Below are 24,405 nucleotides of genomic sequence, written 5' to 3' on the forward strand. Positions count from 1 at the left end.
GGTAGTCAGAAATAGCTTTTTCTCCATTAAATCAGATTACAAAATATTGCATAGTGCTCATGCCAAAGAAACATTAAAAAAAAAAAAGGTGGAGAACATGCCTGCAAGAGTTGTAGTTACAAATAAGAGCAGTGTAGGAGCTGTGTGAAGATAACTTGCTTTCGACTTTAGGAGTTTTCCAACCTCATTGCTAAGCTTATGGCTTTAGGGCAAGTTAATTAAAGCCGACAGAGAATTTACAAACGGGGAAGAAAACCGAGGGGTGGAGGGGGAACATTTCTTAATTATGTTGTGGAATTGCCTTCTAATTCAGGGCCTTTGGAAACCCGCTCGCAACAAAGCACCTGCCTGTGGCTTCCCAAGCGGATCAGCCCTGGGCGGCGCTTCGGCTCTGGCCCACAGGTTTGTTGAGGATTCAGTGAAATGGAGATTCGGGGGTTCAACCAACCCAGCTGTTTCTTCTTAAATGCAAAGTGTCCATTTCATATGAGCAATCACAGTTCTGTTAGAAATTCATCATCATAATTTTGCGTTTTCTTCACGTGGGCTTTTGCAAAGGGTCTTGATGTTTGGAGGGAAAGCCTGCAATAAGGTTTTCAAAGGCGAGTTGGACACCCAGCTCATGCTGATTAGCACTGACAGTTGGGTGACAAGCTTCTCTCTTTTTCCTTGAAAAAAGTCACCCTCTAAAAATACAGCTGCTGCAGGCATTTTTACTCTTTAAACTAAACATGAAATAACATGTGATTTAAATTTAAATCACATAAATTTGCCTAAAAAAACAGGTTTATCTTAAATGGGTTATGCTCTTGCACAGCTGTTCCCTTGGAAGCAGACGTGGCCTTCAAATATGCGGTACACGTGTGAAGGAAACTCTCGAGCAAAAATGAGAGGAGAGTGCCTGGGATATGACCTTTCTGGCAATTTGGGGACTCAAGAAATGGAGATAGGCCTTAAATGTCTTAAATGCTGTTCAAATCTAAAGTTTTCAATGAAACCTGTTCTCATATGTGTGTTTTTTATGGATGCAGACAGCTCGTTGGACACCAAAACGCACATTGTGGAAAATGTGGAATAAGAGGGAGAGATGAGGATACAAGGAGTCATGTTGTAAGCTTCGGAGAGGACGTTTCAGTAGGTTCAAGGAAAGCAACTTTCAAAAATGCCCAAACATCAGACATGATACCGTGTTAAAAGGCAAACATGGACAGTAACTTGTAACCTGTGGGGTTTTTTGTTTGTTCATTTTTGTTTTTTATTGTGGAGAGGTGATGGACCATCCCACTGCCATAGTGGGAAATAGAAGAATGAACCCCATATGTAGAGAAGCCTTTCAGAGTGAATGGTAAAACAATATTGACAGTTCAAGAGAAAGGAAAGTTATGAAAAAGAAGCTGGGGTTATTTTTCCCCAGATTTGAGATCAGTAGCTTATGCTAAACAGAGCTTTTCTTTAATGCCAGAAAAATACATCATCTACCCAAGCTCTATTTCATCCAGCAAGATCTGGGGCTGTGTAACAGGACGAATAATGTTTCTGCTGGGTCAAAAAGCCAAAACCTAAGGTGAAATCAGGAGCCAGGAGGGGAATTGGATGTAGTACCTGGCTCCCATGCAAGGCAACTGGTTGAGTCTCAAGTTAATCAGGAGAGTAATTTGTCAAGCAGTATTTAATGGAAGCTTCTGAATCGGTATGTGGGCAGGTAGCTTGTAAATTTAAATGTGCCTGTTTTCTTTGACAACAATCAATAACGGTGCAATTTATTAATGCTTTTTGAGAGGTCTTCTCAGGCTGTTTATGATCTTTCTGTGCAAGCCGAGATAAGTCAAAAAGATACAACAAAGCAGAGCAGGACTTCTGTGTTTGAAATCAATACTCTGTCGTTTCCGTGTTTTCTTGTGAATGAAGGAATTGTAGTGTTCACTTCTTCAGTGACGCGTTCAGACCACTCACTGCAAGGGAGCAGACTTGGTGAGGAGGATTGCACTGCAAAGTGGGAACCAACATCCACCTGCGTGGTTTTTGGTCCCACCTGAGTGGTTTTTGGTCTGGAGCAGGCGTAGGGTGCTCAAGCGAATCTTCCAATTGCCCCAGTTCTGTGAACATCGGTTCAGGTCACACTGTGGCCTTGGGGCACACAAACTGGTTTCCTTCTGGAGAAACCCACCTGGAAGCTACACATGGACTGTGTGTGCTCCAAGCCCTACTTTGAACCTAACGGTCCGAGCAGTGATGTTCTTCAGACAGTTTCACACATCTTGTGTGGATGAAAATGTTTAGTTGTAGGGATTGAGGCTCTGCTGAGTCAAAGTAATCTGTCAAGACTCTATATATTTATGTGTGTGTGTGTGTGTATATACAGGGATCTTGGTACCAGCTACTTCAATCTATAAAGCCCTCCTGTTGTGCCGGTTTATTTGCTGATGTAGACAGAGCTGAAATTTTTCACAACTTCAGACTGCAGACTTATGCAACCTGGCCCAAAAACAGTAATCATCTCTCATTTGAGGTGGTTACTTCCAAGTTTCCTCAAGGTTTGCAGTATAATTTGGTGGCTTTTTGCTAAAATCTCATTCTTGGTAGCCTCATAGAGCTTTTGATTCTGTTTTTACTGAAATCTCAATAAGCACCATTTCTTCTGAAGCATATATATATTTACCAAACAGAGCATAATAAAGAGCTGTATAAAATACCTTCCTACTGGGGAATGTTTTCATTTGCCAAATATTAGAGTAGCTTTTATAAGTTATAAATTTTTAAAGGTTATAAAATTATAGAAGGCAAGAAATTGCCCTTTAGGTATTGGTTCAAAATCCAAGAAAACTAATTTCAAAGCTTAAAACACTTACATATTTTCTAGAATCTATGGTTTCTTTCCAAGACTCAACTGGGTGGGAGCTTGCAAAGCTTGTAGATAAAACTTTGCTCATATAGGAAGCTTGTGTATCTTGGGCATGTGTTAAAAATCTGAGTTTACTGGAAGGCAAAACTACCCCAGCAGTGGATGTGGGGTAAGAAGCCACATATGTCAGCTTGATGCTGGGCTCAAAATAGAGATCAGTTCACATTGTTAACCAAAACTCCTAAATGAAGGAGATGTTCAGAGGAAAGCCTGAAATATGTCAAGCCCTCAGTGATACCTTGGCAGGAGATGCTTGAAGAGGGGCTGAAATGGTAACAGTGAGGAGATGGTTCAAAAGCATCACTAGTAACCCCACATGGTTGGAGTAAGGCAAGGGGCTGAATGATCTAGAAGGCCTTGGCTTTCTATTAGATTTCATTAGATTCAGTGAATTTATCAGAAGGGATATTGGGGTGTTTCAGAAGCTATACAAGATGTTTTGTTTTCATGTGTTTCTTGGTTTCACGCTGAACTCCCGAGTACTGCAGAAGACTGCAGAAATCATCCCTCAGCTGAAATAAAGATCTAATTCCAGTGTTGTTTCCTCCTGTGTCCCCTGTTCCCCTACTGCATCCGCTAGATGTCCATTTCTGTAAGTTTTCCCTTCAGAACAAACCTATCATTTTTCACCACAGGATATTTACAGCTTCAATCAGTGCCAAATTCAATTGGCTTCTGATCTCATCGCTGGAAGTTATAGATGCAGATATTATTTGCACTGCGGTTAATTATGGAGCAATCAAACTTTGGCTTTTCCACTGTAATTTCCTCTGCCAGCTAATTTAATTAATCACCCCCAGCTCAGCTCTTCCAGCTGCGACCGGCAGGGTCATTAATTAGACATGTGGTGGTAGCTCATAGACCAGTTCCTGTTAAGGGGCTGCTGCCCACTTGATCTCTCAGGGAGTGATAGCTTTTTCTAAGCATCCAGGCAGGATTAGAGGTAGCTGACATGTTATTGTATCCCCTGGAAGCAAAAGCTATTCCCAGAAGATGTGTGGCGAGCAAACAGCTTGATCGCCTGGATCAGCCATGTAGGGGTCTTCGCTTTAGGCAGCTCCTGGCAGCAGTCCACCACTGAGGACATGCAATTTAGGGTTTCATTCTGTGCATTGCACTGAATTCCTGTTTTCTTAGCCTCTTTTTTTTTTTTTTTAGTACTATGTAGTTGCCAGATATGGATGCTCACCCTTGGTCTGGAGTGGAAACTGCCAGGCAGACCTGAGAACTTGTAGGAATCCTTCCTTTCAGTCCTGGTAAAGAACCCCCCTAAAAAGGTGGAGAAAGCTGAAAGGCCTCCTTTTGGACTGCTTTTGTCAGACAGAAAATACAAAATTTCCTGCATTTTATATACATTTTTATTTTGAGAGCGATAAAGGAGAAACAGAAAGAAAATAATAACTTTTTACAATGGGGAAAAAAAAAGAGAGAGTTGAAAAAAAAAAAAAGAGTAAGTTTCTTTGCATCCAAACTAAGTCTCGCTTGAATATTAGTAGCCAAAGCTAGCTGATGTGGGATAGGTGATGTCCCAGCCTAATAGTCCTGAAGAGTCCAAGCATTTGGGTGAGAGAACAGCCTTCTGCTTTGTTTTTGCTCTCGCTTGATGTGTCTTGACACTTAGCACTAACAGACCCTTGGCATCCATTGGGTCCAACTTTGTGTCTGAAATGCCAAAGCATTCTCCAAAGCCTCAGGGTTCTTGGCCTGTAAATATAGTTGTCCAGTTTTGGGACATTCTTTGTCCTCCTCGACACGCCAGGGGAGCCCCCAGTGGTCCCATCACACCACGTACTATGGTGTGGGTTCTTGGAGCAGCTTGGTTAGAAAAAGCTGAAGCTCGCCAGGTTAATTGTAGCTCTCGGGCAGCTTCTTCTGCGACACACAACGGCTGAAGAGCTTGACTGTGCTTTGGCTTCGAACCTCTTGCAAAACTGTCACTTCCCATCAGCGCATCTGTCTGCCAGAGGTAGATTGCTGGTGGATTAGTTGGAGGGTCCCCCACTTCTTCTCAGCAGAGACAGACCCCTTTCTAGACATCTGTTTTAATAATCTTGGGTCGCAAACATGACACAAAGCCTCCTTCTGTCCAAACCATCCAGCCACCTGCCCCCGCTAATACTGAACTGAAAATGAAAAATAGTTGTCTCCTCCGCTTGATTGTAACTGTGGCTGTTCTACGAGCAAAGAAAGTACTGTGTTAGATTCCTTGTCTGGAGGAGAAAGATGTTTCTGTTGGCAGCCCTCTCTTCAAATACCTCCAACTTTCACTGGTGGCTTTTGGCTTCTCAGAAGATTGCCATGATCTGGAGGCTTTTGGAAAGACCCTTCCAGCATCAAGTCCCTTCCTCACTTGCTGACAGAGCTCTGGGGGTTTTTGTAGAGGTGGCAGCTCAGCAGCTACCCCTGGGTGAAGGGGTTGCACATGTTTTTACCATCAAACCTAGAGCACGGGAGAGATTGCTGACATGTTAATGCCAATGAAGCCTGGGTTTAGATGAGTAAATGATAAAAGAAAGCAGCCTGTTTCTTCACAGAAGTGCTACGCCTTGCATCTGAAAACAAGTTAGCTCTTCTGCTAGACAGCAATGTGTACAAATGTCAGCAGCTGGGTGGCTGTAAGAAGACCCCTTGGTGAACATCTCTCCCATTTTAAAGTTGGAAGCCTCCTACCTGGAATTCTTGCTGCTGAGAGGAGGGCATCTGTAGATGCTGCAATTGCACTTTTTATTTGATGTGTGCAGAGCTGCAAATCAGAAATGCTGTGTGTGCAGGAGGGAGAGCAGGCTTTATATCCAGCAAGTGTGTTTTGGTCTGAGCTGATAAATTTAATCAATCACAGTGTTTCATCAAAAAGTATAACAGTGATGTGGTGCAGTAGTCCCTAAATTCAGTGCTGTTCGTCAGTTTTGGCAAGTTGGGGGAACTCAGCAAGAAATTGTCTCAAAATGAGCATCCAGAATGACCCTTCAAGCTGTCTTTATCTCTTTCTTAAAAAGATCTTGATGATGATTTACAGCCTCAAAGTAGAACAACTACTGCAGTTGACTAAAAGATAGTTTGCTCTTGAAGAACTGAATGTGGAATGATCTTCGGTTCCACAATGAAGAAAAGGCAGCATTTCAAGTTCCTAAAATAACCTTCCAAGTTCCTAAAATAACCTTCCATATTCCTTAGGCAAGCTGGAGAATTAGTTTGTTTTTGCTCTGCAAAAATTGGAATTACATTTGGTCTCGATCAGCAGATTGCAATCACCCTGTGCTACTTCACCTACTCATCTTGCTCGGTTTTGTTTTATTTGAGCAATAAATATCTTAAATCTTCCCAGAGCTATTGCACGTCTTTGGTGGAGACTCATCACAGGGCTGCCAGGCATTCATCAAGGCTTCCAATGAGCCGCTGCATTAAGTATTCCTCTGCTCCTTATCAATCAAAACAGTTTACTTATAACTTTACTTTTTCCCCTCTGAAGTAATCAAAATTTGATATTCCACAGATTGCAGAAAATCGTCCCTCCTCTATTCTGTGCTAATCCATCACACGAAGCAGGCATAATTTGGGCAGCAGAAGAGCATTAAATGTTTAAATAAGCAAGAGCCAGTCAATGAGAGAGCCCATTAACCGCTCCGGATGACAGGGCAAAAAAACATTTGGATCGCAGGTATATTGGGAGCTGCAGCACAGGCAATTGCAGAGCAACAGGGCAACTGCAGTCTGCAGCAAGCAAAATGTTTTCTGCACCTTTCATGATCTTATTCAGATCCTCAAGAGAAATATCTAACTCAACAGCGTTGCATGGGTTTTTCCTTCACTTGAGCTGCAGTATCACACCCATTCAGCTCTTTTAGAACAAGTGCTAAAATCTGGCTTGTGTTTACCAGTCCTTTTTTTTCTCCAAGCAATAGTGAAAGGAGACTTACTCCTTTTCTTCTGGTCTTGTTTTCTTTGCACTTCACTGACATTTTTGCTGTATGAGCTGGTAATAGAAGGGCTTTCAGGAAAAGCTTGTCTATTAATGATCAAAGGAAAGAAAGAGACACTGCTATATGGAAGACTTGAGAAAAACCTACCGACTATCTTCACTTCTTGATATAACTGCTATATTAGAAAATGCAATGGGCAGGCCTCGTGTTCAGGCTGACAATCATAAATACATATATTATGAGGTGTTCTGGTCATTCTAGTAAAGTGTCAGTGTACTTAGCCCACCTTTAATTACTACAGGTTTAAGTCTTAATGGGATTTGGTAATAGCATCAGCAATGTGGCTATTCTGTAAGACTAGATCAAGGATACGATTTGGGTATTTACAACCCTCAGTTCTACTTTCCTATTTTACTTGATTTGAGCTGCATTTTAAACTAATTTCTCATGCTAGCAGTAGTCACATTTATGGCATTTCCCTCCCTTTGGCTTTATAGATGAAGCTTTTGCTTTCAGGGGGAATAAATCCCACGTCCCACGAACACAAGCTCTGTAGCACTAAGGGAATGTTGCCATATGCAGGGGCACGTCTTACCTTCAAAATACCAAAACGACCCCTTAAAATTAGCACCTGAGTCCCTTTGAAAGGGCTACTGGCAAACGGAGGTTATGAAGACTTGAGGCCGTGGTCAGCAGCCCCGATGAGAGCAGCTTGAGCAGCTGTAGCCTTCGCGTGGAGCCCAACGCGTCGGGGAGGTCGGAGGCGCCTCGCTGCAGGCTGCCGAGCCGCACGGTCGTCGCTGTCCTGCCGCCGTGGCTCTCCAGTTAGGAATACGCCTCTGTCACCTCAAAAGGTTCTTTAAAGCTTCCTTTTTTTTCCCCCCTTCTGCCGCTTAAGAGCTGCAGCGGCTGACAGTCCAAATGTTGGAAATAATTGGATTCTGCATTCTAATTCATCTGTAAAGTATTCGTTGATTAAATTAGCCTAATAGATATTATTTCTTACATGACTGCATAATTTCATCCTGATTGGATCACTATGGCACTAACGAGTCCCCCCATTTACTATTGACTTGAGAATCACAGAAGGTTGGAGATAACTATCATCTTGTTTCCATTTTTTCCTTTTTTTTTTTTTTTTTTTTTGTCTTCCCAGGCTAAAAGTTAAACTGATTTATACTAAAAGGGCATGCTGCAAGTGCTTGGGCACAGCGGGGCAGTGTATTTTCTTCTTTGAGACCCGTGCTGGAATGAAAAAAATAGATATTGCTTTCTATAATCTAGAGCCCTCTCTTATTTACTCAGTGCGTTGTTCTGAAGCAGAAAGATTAACTGACCATTTAAATTCCTTTGGGGGGAAAATTGAAATATTTTTAAATAAAATGCATTTTATTATCTCATCAAAACAGAGCTACGCGTTGCGAATGAACCTCGTAAGGACTGCACACGGGGAAATGAAAATACTCCTTTAGAGATAATGTTTCGAATAAAGTGGTTTTATCCCCTATTAAGAAGATTTTCTTTGAGCTGCAATTTGAGTGCAACCAAGAGAAAGGAAGGAGGGGGAAAAAAAAACAAGACTAGGCCTAGTTTTGTGCCAAATGGATGAAGGAGATGTTTCTTTCCTTTAGTAAAAGCGTGGAAAGAAGGTGCTGCCATGGGGTCCTGCGCGTCCGTGCTAGCGAAGTGAGCGGCGGTGCTCGTGCTCTTCCAAGTTAAACTGCTTCCTGGGCAAACTTGGCTCCTGGATGTGACTTTGTTGGAAGGGGTTAACTGTAAGATGCGCTTTTTTCTTCTTCTCTATTTCCCCCCCTCAACCCATAGCTGGCAACAGCTGGCGGGTTTTGTATAGCGCCGGTGAACTGAGCAGTCGGGGGGGAAAAAGAAAAAAAAAAAGGGAAGTTTTTGGCAAACACCCGGCCCGGCTGGGACAGAAGAGGTGGGTAAAGTCAGGAAACGTTTTTCATGAGCCAAGGGCGGGAACAATGGCAGCTCAGCAGGACCGGGAGCGAGACCCGCTGCCGCTGAATAGCTCCCCCAAGCCCGCCGCTCAAAGGGAAGAAGGCCCATTCGCTTCTGGGAATCCAATAAATTGCTTCAGGAAGGGCAAGTCTGTCCAGGCTAATGGAGCGGTGATTGACAGCTGGTTCTCATTATGGTGCCCATCGGGGGACGGAGGGAATTGCAGTGTTATTTAAGAGGTTAAGTAGAAATAAGATGCAGGTGACGGCCCAGGGCTGAGCATCCTGCACTGCTAGGCTGGGCTTATAGGGAAGAGCTTGTGCAAAAACTGAAGCAAGCAGGGGCAGGAAGGGCTTTGCTTTGTAAACTTGGGGCCTGCCATGACTCCAAGGGAGCTTAGTGGCTGCACGGATGAGGGGAGCAGGGAAAGGAGGTCCTTCCAGGTGGGAGCTGTTGAAGAGGCGTCTCTCCTTAGCAGTGGAGGCAGAAATGAGGTGTCTAGAGGAGATGAGGTGAGTCCAGCCCATCGCCCACCGAGTCCGAGCACTCTTGGACTTCCCCATGCAGGAAGAGGAAGGTGATGACAAAAGTACAGTAGAAGTCAGCAGAAGGCTGTGTAACTTGTTCTCCTTCTTGACAGGAACACGGGAGACTCCACAGACCCTTTTGTGAGCCCACACCAGAGTATCCAGCTAGTGCTCAAAGCCCCGACTCCTCCAGTGACGCTGTGGAGAGTTTTGTGTACTGCTGGCACCCTCGCTGTGGCACCTGACTAGAAAAAATCACAAAGCATTTAGCTCAATCAGAACAAATTTGATCAACCGCTGGCACAAATGAGAAGTAATTTTAAATTGAAATGTGCTAAAGCCCCCGTAGGGTTGTGCCAGGTCTGTTCTGTAAGATCTGAAGCTTTAGAAGGGAAAGAAAGTACAGAAAGAAAAATGTGTTTCTATTAATCCAGGTTGCCTTGTGTTCCCGACGGGGAGGTGTCTTGCTATTGCCTTACGTCTCAAAGCTGAGACTAAAGTCTGTCTCTAGCTTTATTTGGCAGAGAAGAAAAGGAAGCTTGCTTTGCAAAGCATCCTAAACAACACGAGTTGCGTTGACTGTAAGCACCAAGATGCAATTTCAACCCCAAAACTACAAAGTAGATCTGTTTGCATGCTGAACGTGTTAAACGATGCAAACTTCTTCCTCTCTTTTTCTTCTGTATTTTCCCTCTTTCTAAGAGCACTGCCTAGATGAACAGTGCTGGGTATCTCAACGCTTGAGGGTGTCACGGGGAGGAAGAGCGCCCTAGCTGAGGGAGCTGCTCCGAGTTACTCTAGTGATAGAATATTGCATGGTGCATGGGCAAATACAAGGATGTAATTTCACCAGGAGATTCACGGCTGGCTTGCGAATGGCGCTGAAACTCCCGAGCATGACGCGTGCGATAAATCTGGCGCTGGGCAAAATTAGCGTGGGGTTCAAGACGACCCTTGGCCACTTGGAGCTGGGACCCCACGGCATATGAGAAGCAAGCAGCGCCGGGCACAGGGAGCTGGAAAAGGCGCTCGGAGGGGAGAGCAAAAAGAAGCGCTCGCGTTGCTTCACGAGTGCATTCCAGGGTGATGCTAATGAGAATTGCGCTTTAAGTGCAGGGTTGATTTGTGATGAGATCGGCTCTAAGGAGTACATTTGTGGAATGATAACCTGATTGGTGGCCCTGCCTCTTGAATGGCTGACGGGGTCTAATTGGCATATAACGCACTATAAATTTATTAGCAGCTCCTGCTTTCTCATTGGTGGACCTTCTCCTGCTAACCACCAGGAAATTACCCATTTTCAGGAGTTAGTCACTCAAGTCGCACTACGTCTGGGTTTTAGAAAGAACCCCCCATCGCTGCCGTTATAAATTCTGGGTGAGAGCCATCAATAGCCCTCTGAAAATGAGCCGCTGCTGCGTGGACCTCTGGAGCGGAGCAGAAGGCTGCTGTTTACTAGGAAACTTCCCCTGCCGCCACCTTCACTTGTTCCTCCTCCCTGCCACAAATCCAAGTTGCACAAAGCCCATTAGGAGCTAACTAATCAGCTTGGCAGCCCTTGGGCTGCAGCTGCCACAAGCCGGCGTAGGCGCTTCGTAGAAATTACAGTTTTTTGGCAGGTCGCGTTCAGGGCTTTGATGTACTTATTGATACATTGAGCCCCGGGGCACGCTGGGCAGGGGAGGACATACCCACCTTCTTCTCCAGGAGCATAATAGAAATATTCAGGAGCCGAGGTAATTATTTCAATTACTGGGCTTTTAAGCTGTGCGCTTGAGTCACAAATTAGAAAATAATATTCACATGTTTCTTCTAATTGGTAACAGATTAGGGATGTAGTATCTTTTTTTTCTTTTTTAATAATTTCCAAATGTGTCCCGAAGAGGGATTGCAGGCGCGTAGCTGGAGAGAGGGGCTCTGCTTGCACCGAGCACGCTCCGGCAAGCGGGGCAGAAGCTCTCGTTTTGGCACGTGGCTCCCAAATTCCTCCACATCTCCCTCCAGAGGTGCTCCCGGAGTAGAGCTTCCCATTGCTTTCTGGCAGGCGCCTTCTGTGCAGGTTTTATGGGGAGGTTTCCAATGTTGAGCATCAATGTCTGGCTTACAAATCATAAGGTCTGAAGTGCTGGCAAATAATTAATTGATGCAAGGGTGCAATTGGAAATGTCTCCAAGAATTCTGGGGTGCCACAGTGTTACTTAACCACTCTAATGTTTTTGCCCAAAGGTGGTATTCTAACTTGCCAAAAGATGTATTTCCCTCCACCCCAATGCCTTTTCTCTATCTGTTTTGGCAATAGAGTATTCTGGCTAGGCGATGCCTTAATACTCAGAGTTATGAATTGGGAGTGCCATTTCATTCCCTAAAAAGAAGGCATGGGAAAAAATAAAAATGAGCATTGAGGTTTCATTTAATGACAGTCTCCGAGATTCTCCTCTGACCCCAGGTTCTCTAAGATTTCTGTGGCTTTTTAGTGGTGGTCATTTCCCAAGGTTTATTTTGACTTATCATCGTTACTCAGGTTAATTGCTGATGTCCTTTGCTTTCCTGATGTGCTTTGCTTATCCTTTGCGGGGATAGCCGCAGTAATTTGCCAATGGTGTTTTTTTGATTCATTGGAAGAGGTTTTAGAAAGGCAGTGAATACCTGCATCCTGCTAAACATGCCCCGGGAGCCCAAGGCGGAGGGAATTCCCATTGCTCTTGACAGGGAGTGTGCCTTGGGCACTTTAGCTTGCCAAAACAGACATCCATGTCACTCAACAAAAATAATAATTAAAAGAAATGCAAGGAAAGGGGCTGCTAACACAATCCCTGTAGAGGCAAGCAAATCAACGTTAGTGCAGGAGGGGCCCAAACAGTTGGAGACACAAAGAGTGAAGGTGACTGAGTGGAGCAGGTGAAGGTCCCTTGGCAGAGATTAGGGAAGACATGTCAAGGAAGAGGAAGGTGCATCATGCATCCCAAATGCCCATGATTTTGGGAGGTGGTCATGAAAGGAAGCAGCCGGGAGGGTGCTCCAAGTCCCTGCTGGAGAGGTGGACACTGAGCAGGTCACTGTGTGGTTCATCGAAACGTTGCGCTCTGGGATAACATGCTTGCTTCCCATCCATGTAAGATTTCAGCTCCCAAGATGCCTTCCTTTTGCTAGTGCCTTGCCCCAAAAAAGTGTTTGTTTTTATTTGCTTGCTGTACCAAATGTGTTTCTCTTCATAGTCTCTGCTCAAGTACAAAGTTTATTACTTGTGTTTTCTCTTTTATGACTTACTTAAATTGACAATATAAGGCTTTTCTTTTTTTTTTTTTTTAATCAAATCATCCAAAGTGTATCCTGTTATTGCTTCTGCCAGAATTAAGGTTTACTGTGATTTCTTGAAGTGTATTTGAAATAATACTGCATTAGGACGATCCTCCCTACAGGAAAAAGTGACAACAAACTGCAAGTGAATGGAGTCTTCTGACCTCAGTGATTGTATATAGAAGTGAAAATGGGAATTGTGCAGCTGTGTGTAGGTACCAGTGCAATTCAGCATGATTCATACACTTAAGATGTCAGGTTAAATAAGGTTACATCTGAATAATGTAATGCACTGGATATGTTTTTGCAGTTGGTATATGCTGCAGATATAAGTCCTTTTACTGCAACTGGGCGAGAAGCAAACATGCTCGTTGTCTGTAGTATTTTCACAGTGTTCTAGAGCAACTTTGGACTGTATTATTGTGCTGGGGTTTGGTTGATATTTCTAGTATGCCTCAGTGTTAAGGTTGACCCCCCTGGATACGAGAGCAGTCTTTCTATGTTGTCTCATGTCCGGTGACTCTTCCTGTTTCTTAACAGGAGCAGTGGACTCCCACTATCCGTATAAGGTGTCTAGAACCACATAGTGGTAATTTGCTTATTCAACTTTTAATTTTTGTTAGTCAGGGATATGTTTTGGTTTGCAGTGTACATCGATGTTCGCGTGCAGGTCAGTGGTGGTAGTGCTTACCCACTGGTATTGTATTCTGGATGCTCCAAAGATCTGTTCTCATCCATCTTCTCATAAACTCATGGTCCTCCACTATTCAGAGCGCTTAATTTTACCTTTTTTCAGCAAGCTAAGCATCAAAAAAGCCTTAAGAGTTCACAGTTGTTAATGTTTTTCCTTTTGAATGTTGTTGGTACTTTTACCCAAAGATTTGAGGAGCTTTTGGCTTTAGTGGAGAAGTACAATTTGCAGCATTCCTCCAGCTTTTTTCTCAACTCCCCAGGGGTTGTTCTCACTTCATGCAGCTACTGAGAACAAGAAAGGTCGGGTTTGTAGTGAGGAGACTTTACCAGCTTGTAGTTGTCACACTTAAAAGCTCTAGTCTCAATTTAATAAGCCTTTTCCTAGTATTGGCAGTATTCCCTACAGTTGTACATCACATAGCTTTTGCTTATCTTTATACCGAGTAATATCCTCAGATGTGCCATATTTTTTCAAGTGTGCCTTTAAAATTATTAGGTTGAGCATTCTGCAATGAAAACAGAAGTTTACTGCAGTTTTGTGTGATCTATCAGAGCCACAGTCGCGGGATATTTATCTAAGCTTTAAGTCAGTAAACCTTGATATCCTGGCTGGGCTGGTAATTAATGTTGTAGCAGTAATAAATCCTGCAGGTGTCCAGCACCTGAGGGCAGAGATGCCACTTACTCTGGGGGCTTGCTGAAAAGCCTGAAAGTGCAGAAATAATGACTGTTTTGGAGCCAGGGGTGCTATCAGGAGAGATTGGAAAGAGAGGAGACAGAAGCTTCACTAGACCAGCATGGTGACTCTTGATTACTACCAAGTGCCATTAGAAGAAACAGCTGGTTTGGTTCGCTCAACATAGGTCTGACATCAGGAGGCCAGCCTTGAATCTGGACTATTTCTACAGCACCGGCTTGTGTGTGTTCATGCCCCTCTGGCAGGTAAGAGCACAGGGCTGGCAGCGGTTTGAACACCAGTAGAGTTGAGAGAACTTTCCTGTGAAGATAGTAGCTAAATCATTTGCAAGCTGGGGCCTGGAGACCTGCGGTGTGTGGAATTGCTCCACACTTGTTCGCGCTGGAGCCTTGATAATGTACGTGCTGCTGCGGCTTTCCTACAGGCTCCTCTTTGTCCATTTGGGGTGTTTAACTTGTAAGAAGTAATAAGCTTAATAGGTTGACTTTATTTAATTATTAATGATCCCTCTCCATCCTTACAGCTCGTAAAACACCCTGTAGGTTGGCAAAACACTCATAATATTGATCAGGAGCCACAGAGATATTTATTTCCTCTTTGCCCCGACGCACATAAATCGTGGTCCTTTGCCTCCTTTTCTCGGCACGCGGGATTTACAGTGGCCTGTTTCTCCAAAGCTTTCAGTAATTGCGGAGTAAATACCCATCGGTCTTTGTTTGCTGTCTGGAGCCCTCTTGTTTGCCCGGGTCCTGTGCATCCCTCGTGGGCCTGTGCGCCTTGCCCCTTAGCAACACAGCCTAGGAGAGAAGGCATGCATGCGAGGAAGCAGTCAACTGCTAAGCACTTACTTTGCAATAGAGTGGGGTCTTCTCCTGCGGAGAGAGGAAGCCCCTCTGTTTTCTCAGCATATTGTTCCCGGCTCCTCTTCCATGCCTCTCCTCCCAGTTCCTGCTTTGCTTGAGGCAGGAAGACACTTTGGAAATTCCTTGCTGCTAGCCCTTTCTTCTCGCCTTCCCGTCTTCTCCCCCCTTTCCTCTTTCCAGTTGCAATTAAAAATATTGCAAACCTTCTCAATCCTCCCCCCTCCCACGGATGTTTCTCTTCCCTCTCTCTTATCCTCCACACAATCATGTGGCGGCTCCTACCCAACGCCATGCAGTTTATCAGACCTCACCAAGCTAATGACACTTCTGGGACTCTACAGGAGACGTATTGAAAGCAAAGCTGGGGGTTATGGGGGTCAGATTGACTTCATTTTCTCAAAAAGGACACATTAGCTATACCTACTGTCCAACGAGATACAAAATCCAGTAGTTCTCTTGCAGAGCCAGCCAGATTACTACTACATTAAAGAGTCACCGGTTGAGCTTTGGTGTACAACCATACACAGCAACACAAGCCCAGCATGTGCATGTCCAAAAGCATTGACTGAATGGTGTTAACAATAAGGAGAACATTTGGAGGCCTCCTCACCTCAAAGTGATTATTTTTTTTCATTAGCAACAGATAAGAGAAGATTTTGTAAAAGCATTTTAGTACTGCTGGAAGCATGGAAGATAAAAATTCACTTCCAATCTCTTCCTTCTGACTTGCTTGGTACTTTTGATGGTGGAGAAAAGTGGGAAAATTGTGTTCTGTCGTAGGAAATACCTGCTTCCTACTACACTAAGCAGTGAGTAATTTCAGGCGATGAGCAGGTACTCAAATCTTGGCATCTTTCTGACCACTTGGGTAAGAGCAAGCTTTACGCTGGAGCTGTCAAGTTTGGATGGCAAGTCCCCAGGGCTTTCCACTCGCATGCTGTTAACTATGCAGTACATGTTTAAGTCACTATATGAACATATTCTTCTCTTGCATGTGCCAAGTATATGTGAGGGACAAGTGACACTGGAGTAGCAGAGGACAGTGGAATGGGTGGGAGAGACCCACAACTCAGCGGAAGGGACCTGGGTTCCTAAAGGAGCATCTCTGGCACTATGGTGCAAGCAGAGAGCTCAGTGTTGTTCCTAAAAACCAACTGTGTTCCAAGCAAATCAGCTTTTTATGTTCTCGTGTGCTACCTAGATAGCCCTCCCCCTTTGCAGTGCCCAGTATTTATGTTTCCAGATGATAATGATGTGATGTGGCTGGCAGAGTAATTTAAATAATTGGATATTATCGTGAGGAGCAAGCACCTAATTAGATCAAAATAAACTGAGAACTGAAATTTTCATCTGTTTCTAATAACCCCTTAGCTCCATACAGTGTTGCTGCCACGGCAGAGCGTTCGTTATTCGCCGAGGCTTGGAGCTGACTCGTGATGGAGACTCCCACCCAAGCAAAGAGCTGGATGGTGGGTTTTGGCCAACACGTGGTGGATCCATCCCTCCCCGGTGCTGCCGAGTATTTTGCATTTCTATTCATTTGGGTTTGCCCTTGTGTAAAACAGTGAGGCCTAAGTTTCTATCAGCGATCACCAGGTTTGGATGGGTAGTTCCAGCGGTAAAAGACTCGAAGCCTGATCTTACCGACTGTGCTTCATCTTTCTTTAAATGCATTCAATATTTAATGATCTCTCAATTCACGTGTGCGTATGCATTTAGAAAAATTGCAGCTAGCACGATTGCTGCAGAAAGGATGAGGCCTTTTAGTGCAAACACAGGAGAGGCAGGGCACACATTTCCCAGCATTAGGTATCACGGAGACCTGGTGTTGCTCTCCAGCACGTTGGCTTTGATCTGACCTCCAAAAAAGGATTCCACTGGATTTTAAAAGTTCAGTAAGTGAGCAAAATAATCTTGTTTTGGCTTACGGTTTTCACATTGAGACAACTAGAGCTGAAAGCCTTTGGTATTCACAGGGTTGTTTAGAGTGGAAGTTGTCAGGATTACAAGAAAGGGAAGAAAACAAGAGAAAAATATATACGAGTGGAGGTTTAAGCATACATTTCTTTTATTCTTAGGGATTGGTTCAGTGTCTTTCTGAGGATTAGTTGCTCTTTCTCTCATTTCCTTGTACTCTTATGCAGCTGATTTATTTAAAGGTATGTCAGTGTTGGCTGAAATGAAGCACTGTGCCTCCTCTTCCTGCTTATTGCTGACCGCTCCAATAATTCATTTTTTAGCTCATTAGCTAACAGGGGATGTGAGCAGTGGTCCTCGGGGGGATTGGAATGAGGTTAAGTGATCTACTGCTGACGACTCTGCTCTTGGACTGGCCTTCCTTTGGGGAAATGAAACCTCAACCAAGACAAGCTGTGGATCCCCGAAGTGGAATTGGGGCATCAGAGAAACAATTATAGTATTTATGTCTCGGTGTCACGATTGCTAAGGTGAATGGATACGCAGGAGTTGAAGCAGGAGTTTTTGCAGGAAAAGCTTCAGAATTTTCCCATTTGGGATGAAATGACACCAAGATGGGGTGAGGTTGCCTGGGGATGGTAACATGAAAGATACTTGTTTGGAAGTGATCCATAAGACATGGGGAAGCAGGCATTTCTTAGGTTTGTGATGAAGTTTTGTTCTCTATGAGAAAATGCAAACAATTTATCTACTGGACCGTTGGATAACTTATAAATTTCATTTGATGGCTGATGCCAGGGACATGCTGCCCCCAAATGTCTAAGGCTTTTAAAACAGCTTTATTTTGTCCTGAAGGGTTGTGACCAGAACTCACCAGATAAATCTGAGGGATACTTTCCCAGCCAGGGCAAGCCCAGTGGTAGAATTGGGCCTTACTGAAATAAGTCTTTTGGTGGTCAAATTGCCCTAAGTGGTCAATAGTTATTGGGAGCTTCAAGGTGGGACCATTTGCACCCTGCTTCTTTCCTCCCTCTCCTAACCCATGAGTAACAGAGGTAGCAGCATGCTCCTCTTTCTTAGATGTACTTTTTTATTATTATTTCTCATCTTTTACCAGCCGTTGGGGACGGTAGGGTAATGAATCCAAGCAAGATGTTGGTGTGAGGGTCTCTATCCTGCTTCTGCAGCCACCCAGGAGCTGCAGGAACACCTGGTGGGACCTGTGTTCATACTGCACCATTGCAGCTCCTGCAAAATGGGAAATCTGGGCCCAGGAACATGCAAAACAGCTACCTGCAACTCTGCATCTCGCTTAGTTTTGGGACGTGGCATGGCGTTGCTGTTGCAATTTAGGGCGCATTGTGGTTAGAATTGGGAGATTTGTGTAAAACAGCTTGTTTTCTGAACAGAAAGTGACTTCTCTTCAAGCCTGATTATTGCAACAGCTGATGCTGGGCCTGGAGCCAAAAGTAACTATCACTCAAAAACTGGGCTGGGGAGAGGGGGATTCATTTGCTCTCTCAACTCGTCTAATTTTCTGTGTGTGCTAGCAGCGGTGCAGGCAGAAGCTACGGTAGAAGCATATTTTGCTGCTAGGATGTATGAGCCTAGGAGAGGTAAATCCCCTAAGCCCTGACATGTGCCAGTGTTGTTGCACAGCACAGGTTGAATCACTTGATTCTTCAGGCTGGCACTTTTAAATCTGCCCTTGGATATATTGGTTATACTCTCAATACCTTTATGCATGCTAAAAATACACACGTGTGTGTGTGTGTATATATACACACACACACATATATATATATATATATATATATGAGACTTTTGCTAAGCAGTCTTGATTTGTAGATATGTTTCGGCTGGATTGCTACTGGACCCGCAATAGCTTCACTGGCTAAAAACAACTGAAAAACTTACATGCTGTCATCCAGCCTCAAAGCACTGCTAGGATTCCTGTGGGTTTTGTTGTTGTTGTTGGAGGTTCGCTTTGTTTTGTTTTGTTTCTTTTTTTTTTTTAACCTTAAAAAATCACGAAGGACAGGAGTTCAGGCTTGGAAGAGTAACAAAAGTCCTTTTCTTCCACCTCTCCAGGGCGAGCACCTGAAATGACACCGCCTTTTATCAGATAACCTGCCAGCAAAGGTTAATTTGCAGCTCTCCGAATGGTTTTTGGATGGTTTTCGATTTGGGGTTTTCTTTTTTTTTTTTTTCATCTTTTAGATGGCAGGAGTAACTTCATGGTTTGACTGAAACAAAGGGCTTTTTGTGCTAATTTTCTGTTTGCCCTTTTTCTTCAGAAAAAAAGCCTGTACCTCTTTGTAGGGTAAATTGTCCCCGGGTGGAGAGAAGCTCCTGCTTGGGGAAACTTTGCATGAAAGCAGCCAGGAGGTCACAGTGAGGGCACTCCACATGTACCAGGAAATGATGCAAAACTAATCCAGATTTGCTGCTGGAAGGATCTGTTTACATAAGTATTTAAAAACAGATTAGGGCTAACCTGACACTAGATTACCCAGAGTAGTGTAAACACCACTGAAAGGCGTAAACAGAGCTTCTTCCTTTTGTACTCCAGAGGAAAAAATATGTCACCGGAGCAAGTTGCCTAGACTAGGTGATGGGCAGCGTTTTCGCAGGCCCAGCAGATTGCCGTTTTTCTGTTACATTGGTAATGTCTTGGAACTTTTAAATAAATGAAAATAAAGAAGGTACTTCTGCAAGCAGGGCTGAGTCTTGCTGTGGCATTGTGGCCCCTGCGAGATGCAAGCCCTGGTGCAGGCCACCTGCAGGGTGGCAGTGCTGTAGCCTGGTGGATTTTAATCCCCCTCTTTCCTTTGACTTCTGCAGGGATGAAAAAGAGCGCTGGATCCGTGCGAAGTACGAGCAGAAGCTCTTCCTTGCACCGCTGCAGTGCCTGGAGCTCTCACTGGGCCAACATCTCCTGAGGGCTACAGCCGAGGAAGACCTGCGGATGGTCATCCTGCTCCTGGCTCACGGCACGCGGGATGAAGTGAACGAAACATGCGGCGATGGCGACGGGCGCACCGCCCTCCACCTGGCCTGCAGGAAAGGAAACGTGGTCTTGGTGCAGCTCTTAATTTGGGTGAGTAGCTGCTGCATGGGAATGGGGACCACACCAGACCGGAGATCTTTCTGGGCTGGCTGCTGCCTGTGTATGCTCCTCTGGCAGGGTGTCCTACACCTCCGACCAGCCAGCTTGGCCAAGTGCTCCCTCTTGTCCTCGTGTTCCTCATTGCATGCTCTGAAGGAAATGTGCCTCTTTTTTCCTTCTGTCTGCTGGTACTTGATAGAAAGCAAACATGAGCACAGAAGTGAGGAAGGAGAGGTTTCCCTAGTTCCAAGTGTGAGCATCTCCCCATAGAAACATGTACATGAGGCCCATCCCATGTTTACTGCTCTGCTCTCCTGCCCTCTCCTTACTTTCCTGTCCCCAGTTGGATTAAAATCTCCCCATCCCAAGCCTGTTCCCTCAGTCTTATGGCCCTGTCGGCACCCAAGCTCCAACATCTCCTCTCCCCGCAGTACGGTGTGGATGTGATGGCCCGCGATGCCCATGGCAACACGGCGCTGGCCTACGCCAGGCAGGCCTCGAGCCAGGAGTGCGTCGACGTCCTCCTCCAGTACGGCTGCCCCGACGAGCGCTTCGTCCTCATGGCGACTCCCAATTTGTCCCGCAAAAACAACAACCGGAACAACAGCAGCGGAAGAATGCCCACCATCATCTGAGGCACTCGTCGGCGTCTTCGCTGACCGGAGTCACACCCGCGGCCTCACATTCCTCCATCCCCATCGCAGCTCTGCTCTGTGAGCCCGCAAACTTTCCTTTCCCCTTTTCCCTTAGTCCCATCCCGATCCCACGCAGGAACGTCGCCTCCGGGGAGCGCGAGGGCATGAGGAGCAGCAGGAGGGGCTGCAGAGGAAGCTTTGTTTCAGCAGGCGCTCCCGGATGAGGACGGCAGTGCGGGAGCGAGGGCACACATGGGGGTTCTCCCCCGGGGCCATGGCACGGGGAGCGCCAGCACGGCGGCCTCTCGGCACCGGCTCCACCGGTGGGGCAGGACGGGCTGGAGGGAGTGGCGAGTGGAAGCGAGAGGGAGAAGGAGCAAAGCGAACCAGCAACTTTCCGTAAGTGACAGCTGAGCACATCAGTACGTTTCACCTCTACCGAGCGGAGCGCTTGGATTTCATTCTCTTCTCCGAAGAGCTTGACGGCATAAATCAGAAGCAAGCACAGAGTTTGTCAGGTTTGAAGCTCCTATGATGGTATGTGTCAAATCAGTTGTAGCTAATCTGTCCAGGGAGAATACTGGCTTCATTACACTTGTATAGTTGAGTTCTTCCAGCATTACCGCTGTTTAATAGAACATGATTAGTCATCACGGAGAAAAAAGCATATTAGCTGAGGAGGTAGTTACATGGCACGCTTCGGTGATTGCTTGGATGTGATTGCAATATTCTTAGAAGCATCATATTATCTCAGACATGTTCTCTCAAGCCCTTGGAGCCCTCCTTTCTAAATTCACTGTCATAATTTAGTATCTGTTTAATTTTTCAGCCCAAAGAGAGGAAATGAGTTGCTGAGTGTTATTTGACTGCAGTCTCCTTGGTGTAAAAACAAAATGGAAAAAATAAATAAGAGTAATATGGAAACACAAAAAGGAATAATGAATACTGCTAAGGAAAAAAAAAAAAAACATTTCAAGTACATTTAGTGAAATTAAGAAATGCGCTAGAGGTTAATAATTTTTTTTCCAGCCAGAAGAAATATGTCCTGTCATTTTGCCAAGGTAAATGTGTTGAGTTTTTGGTCACTTCTGTGATGCATTGCCTAACTTATACAGATTTTGTATTGTGTCTTTAGATTATATGTACGTAAAATCTATTTGAATAAAAAAAAACATGAGGATGCATTGATTTTTTTTTTTGGTGCAGAAAATGACATCTCTGTTAATTTATAAACTGTAATGAATGTGAACTACATAATGTGCAACTAGTTAGGATCAGTGGATTACTGGTCACTGTATGTTGAAAATATTCCCAGCAGTGAACTCCCTATTTGCATTGTAAACCTTTGAAAAACATATCAGAATGAAATTATGGCATGTTTGGCATTAAAAATATATATATCTAAGTGGATGAGATGTTTTGGAAAGGAAAAAATGGCTGTTGCTCAGCCTTGTAAATATATTTTACGTCAGAAACCATGGAGCTTTCACAAGCCATGGCAAAAAGCCATAGTCTAGCTGGGCGAAGATCAGATTTGATTAATTCCCAAATTGATAGCCGTCACCAAGGCGGGCAGGGCACGGCTGCTTTGACTCCGAACTTGGCTGCTTTCGGGAAGAAAAATGGCTTGTGAAAGTAGCCTGGACAGTTCATTTGAATTCCAAGTTTTAATATTTGATTTGATTATTTTGGTATCACCAGACAGATCCTAGCTTCTGCCCTTTTCTATGAACTGGGATGCTGGTGCAGGGAAGCAGGCAGTAAGGCTTTTGGCAGAAAGAAAAGTGATTTTTTTTTTTTTTAAGTGGCATATGGCAATGTGAAGCTGGGGGAAGGGTATATCACAGGGAAAGTTGAAAACTCAACTGAATTAGATGGCAAAGGAGCAATTATATGAAGTCAGTGAGGTGCACACAGCATAGTAATTTGCAAATCTACCTGCTCCTGCATTTCACAAGCCTTCGGTGGTGTTCTTCCTTTGGGCTCTGGATTTCAATTGACAGACAACCGGGAGGAGGAGAGCAATTGCTAAATTGCTAAAATGGGAAGGGGAAAAAAATATGTACTCTGGCTGTTGTAAGGAAAAAAAATCTGAAAATGGCAGATTTGGTGTAAAATCATGAAATCAGGGAATAAAAGCAAAAAAAGAAAGAAGCCAAGGTGAAAGCAAGAGAGTATCCATCAGCTTTTCCTATTCTGTAGTGTGCTCATTTTATATCTTATTGTTGTATCACGCTTTGACTGTTGGGCCAGGGATTTAAGCATCCTGGGCTAGCCACGTCACGTGTGGTTCAGAGGAAGACTGCAGCTGATTCTGTTTGTGCTGGGATTCTTGTTGTTGTTTTAGATTTGGAAGGGATGTCTGTTATAATTATCATTCCTTCATCGTTCACGTGCAGCTCCTTGATCTTAGGTACTTGGTCCAGCCGCGAGCCAACACGTCCAACCTGCAGCCCCAGAGGAAGCTGCAGAGCCCACTGCGTCTTGGTGCTCACCAGCTTTTACCGTGTCACAGGGGACCCAGCGTGAACTCGGGAATCGAGGCTCGTGTTCCCGGAGGTGCTAGCTGCCTGCTGGTCCCCTTGGGACATCAAGGGCATTTTGTCTCTGAACACTGAACTCCTGTGCTTCAAATGCACTGCAGAGAGATGTGCCGCTGTTAAATTCTTGATACACGTTCCTTTTCGGAGCTGGTTTTACCTAATTTAAAATATTTTCCGGGCATAATTTAATGTTCTTTTTGGTCCAGTTTCCTCTTACAGAGCTAAGAAAGATGCTTGAGAAACAAGGGCAACCGGGCTCTCTTGCAGATTTTGGGCAGAAGAATTAAATGCTCCTTCATTAGGCTTTTTCCACAGGAGAGCCTTGAAAAAGCATAGCAATATTTTTTTTCAGAAATTTCTCGGTATTATCGGAAGAATGATGTATCCAGGCAAACCAACTTAATAACCTCATACTTTTACTCAAAGCAGTAGCACAGTAGTTTTTAGCCTGAGCATAGTTTTTCTCTTTGACGTACCAGAGGTAGCAGCGATTACGTGGAAGCTTTTGCTGAATGTATGTGGTAGCTTCCCCAGGTATTTGGGGTTGATGTTTGCAGGTAGAACACCCAGGTGCGGGTATGGTGACGCCCCCTCTGAAAGACGAGGAGGTTTCCAGACCGTCCTCTTTGAAGGCTCTGAGAAGGTCTTTGCTGCTCTCAGCAAGCCTTTCCTAAAGCCGGCTTCCTCGCTCCACGGACGTGTGGTCAGCAGGAAGGATGTTATGGGACGAAGGTGGGGAACAGATCTTGGGGCCTGTCCTTGTAGGGTGGGTGCCGTGTTGGCAGTCAGGTGGGTTTGGTGAGGTGTCTTTTAAAAGCCACTTAGCAGCTCTCGAGCCAGTGGGATAGGCCACCTAGAAAGGACCTCTGGCCGGCGTGAAATCCGTCCCCTCCTTGTTGCAACCTCTTTATCGTAAACGATGCCAGCGGTGTGAGCTGTTTGTTTAAAAATGAGGGGAAAACCCCAAACCTTTGCATCTGGTGTTCCCAGTCTGTGTCCTGAGCTCAAAGCCTGACGTTCCCTTTGGTATGGTTCAGCCTCCTTGGCTTTCTTGCTGCTAGATTTAGGCTAGGGCACAAGGTGAGCCGCGCTGACACCCCTCTGACAGCCTCACGCTGCGGTGGCATGCACGAGTGGACGAACATCTCCACTGTAGATAGTCCAACAGGGCTTCACGGCCTGAGGCCTTGAGGCCCTTAACGCTTCTTAGGGGATGCATTTGGACACCACGAAGGTGGTTCTTAAACTCATCGATGTCTGGAACAGACAGTGTGTTCTGGCTCTTTTGGACTCTGCAGGAGTTGCTCCCATCGTTGTCCCTTGGTGAACCTGTCTCCTGC

General features: G+C 44.9%; 1 protein-coding gene across 1 annotated transcript in view; it reads left to right on the forward strand.

Moving 5' to 3' along the window:
- Positions 1 to 20,620, forward strand: part of AGAP1 (ArfGAP with GTPase domain, ankyrin repeat and PH domain 1) — a 254,411-nt gene extending 233,791 nt beyond the window's left edge. Inside the window, exons 18-19 of the mRNA XM_088523675.1 lie at positions 19,623 to 19,878; positions 20,319 to 20,620. Coding sequence (XP_088379801.1) covers positions 19,623 to 19,878; positions 20,319 to 20,522 — 460 coding nt within the window. The 3' untranslated portion in view covers positions 20,523 to 20,620. The remainder of the gene's footprint in view (positions 1 to 19,622; positions 19,879 to 20,318) is intronic.
- Positions 20,621 to 24,405: the final 3,785 nt, after the last annotated feature.

Source organism: Tinamus guttatus, unplaced genomic scaffold, assembly GCF_059628265.1.
Source record: "Tinamus guttatus ecotype Peru unplaced genomic scaffold, ASM5962826v1 Tinamus_guttatus_pri_ptg000197l, whole genome shotgun sequence".
Lineage (NCBI taxonomy): Eukaryota > Metazoa > Chordata > Aves > Tinamiformes > Tinamidae > Tinamus > Tinamus guttatus.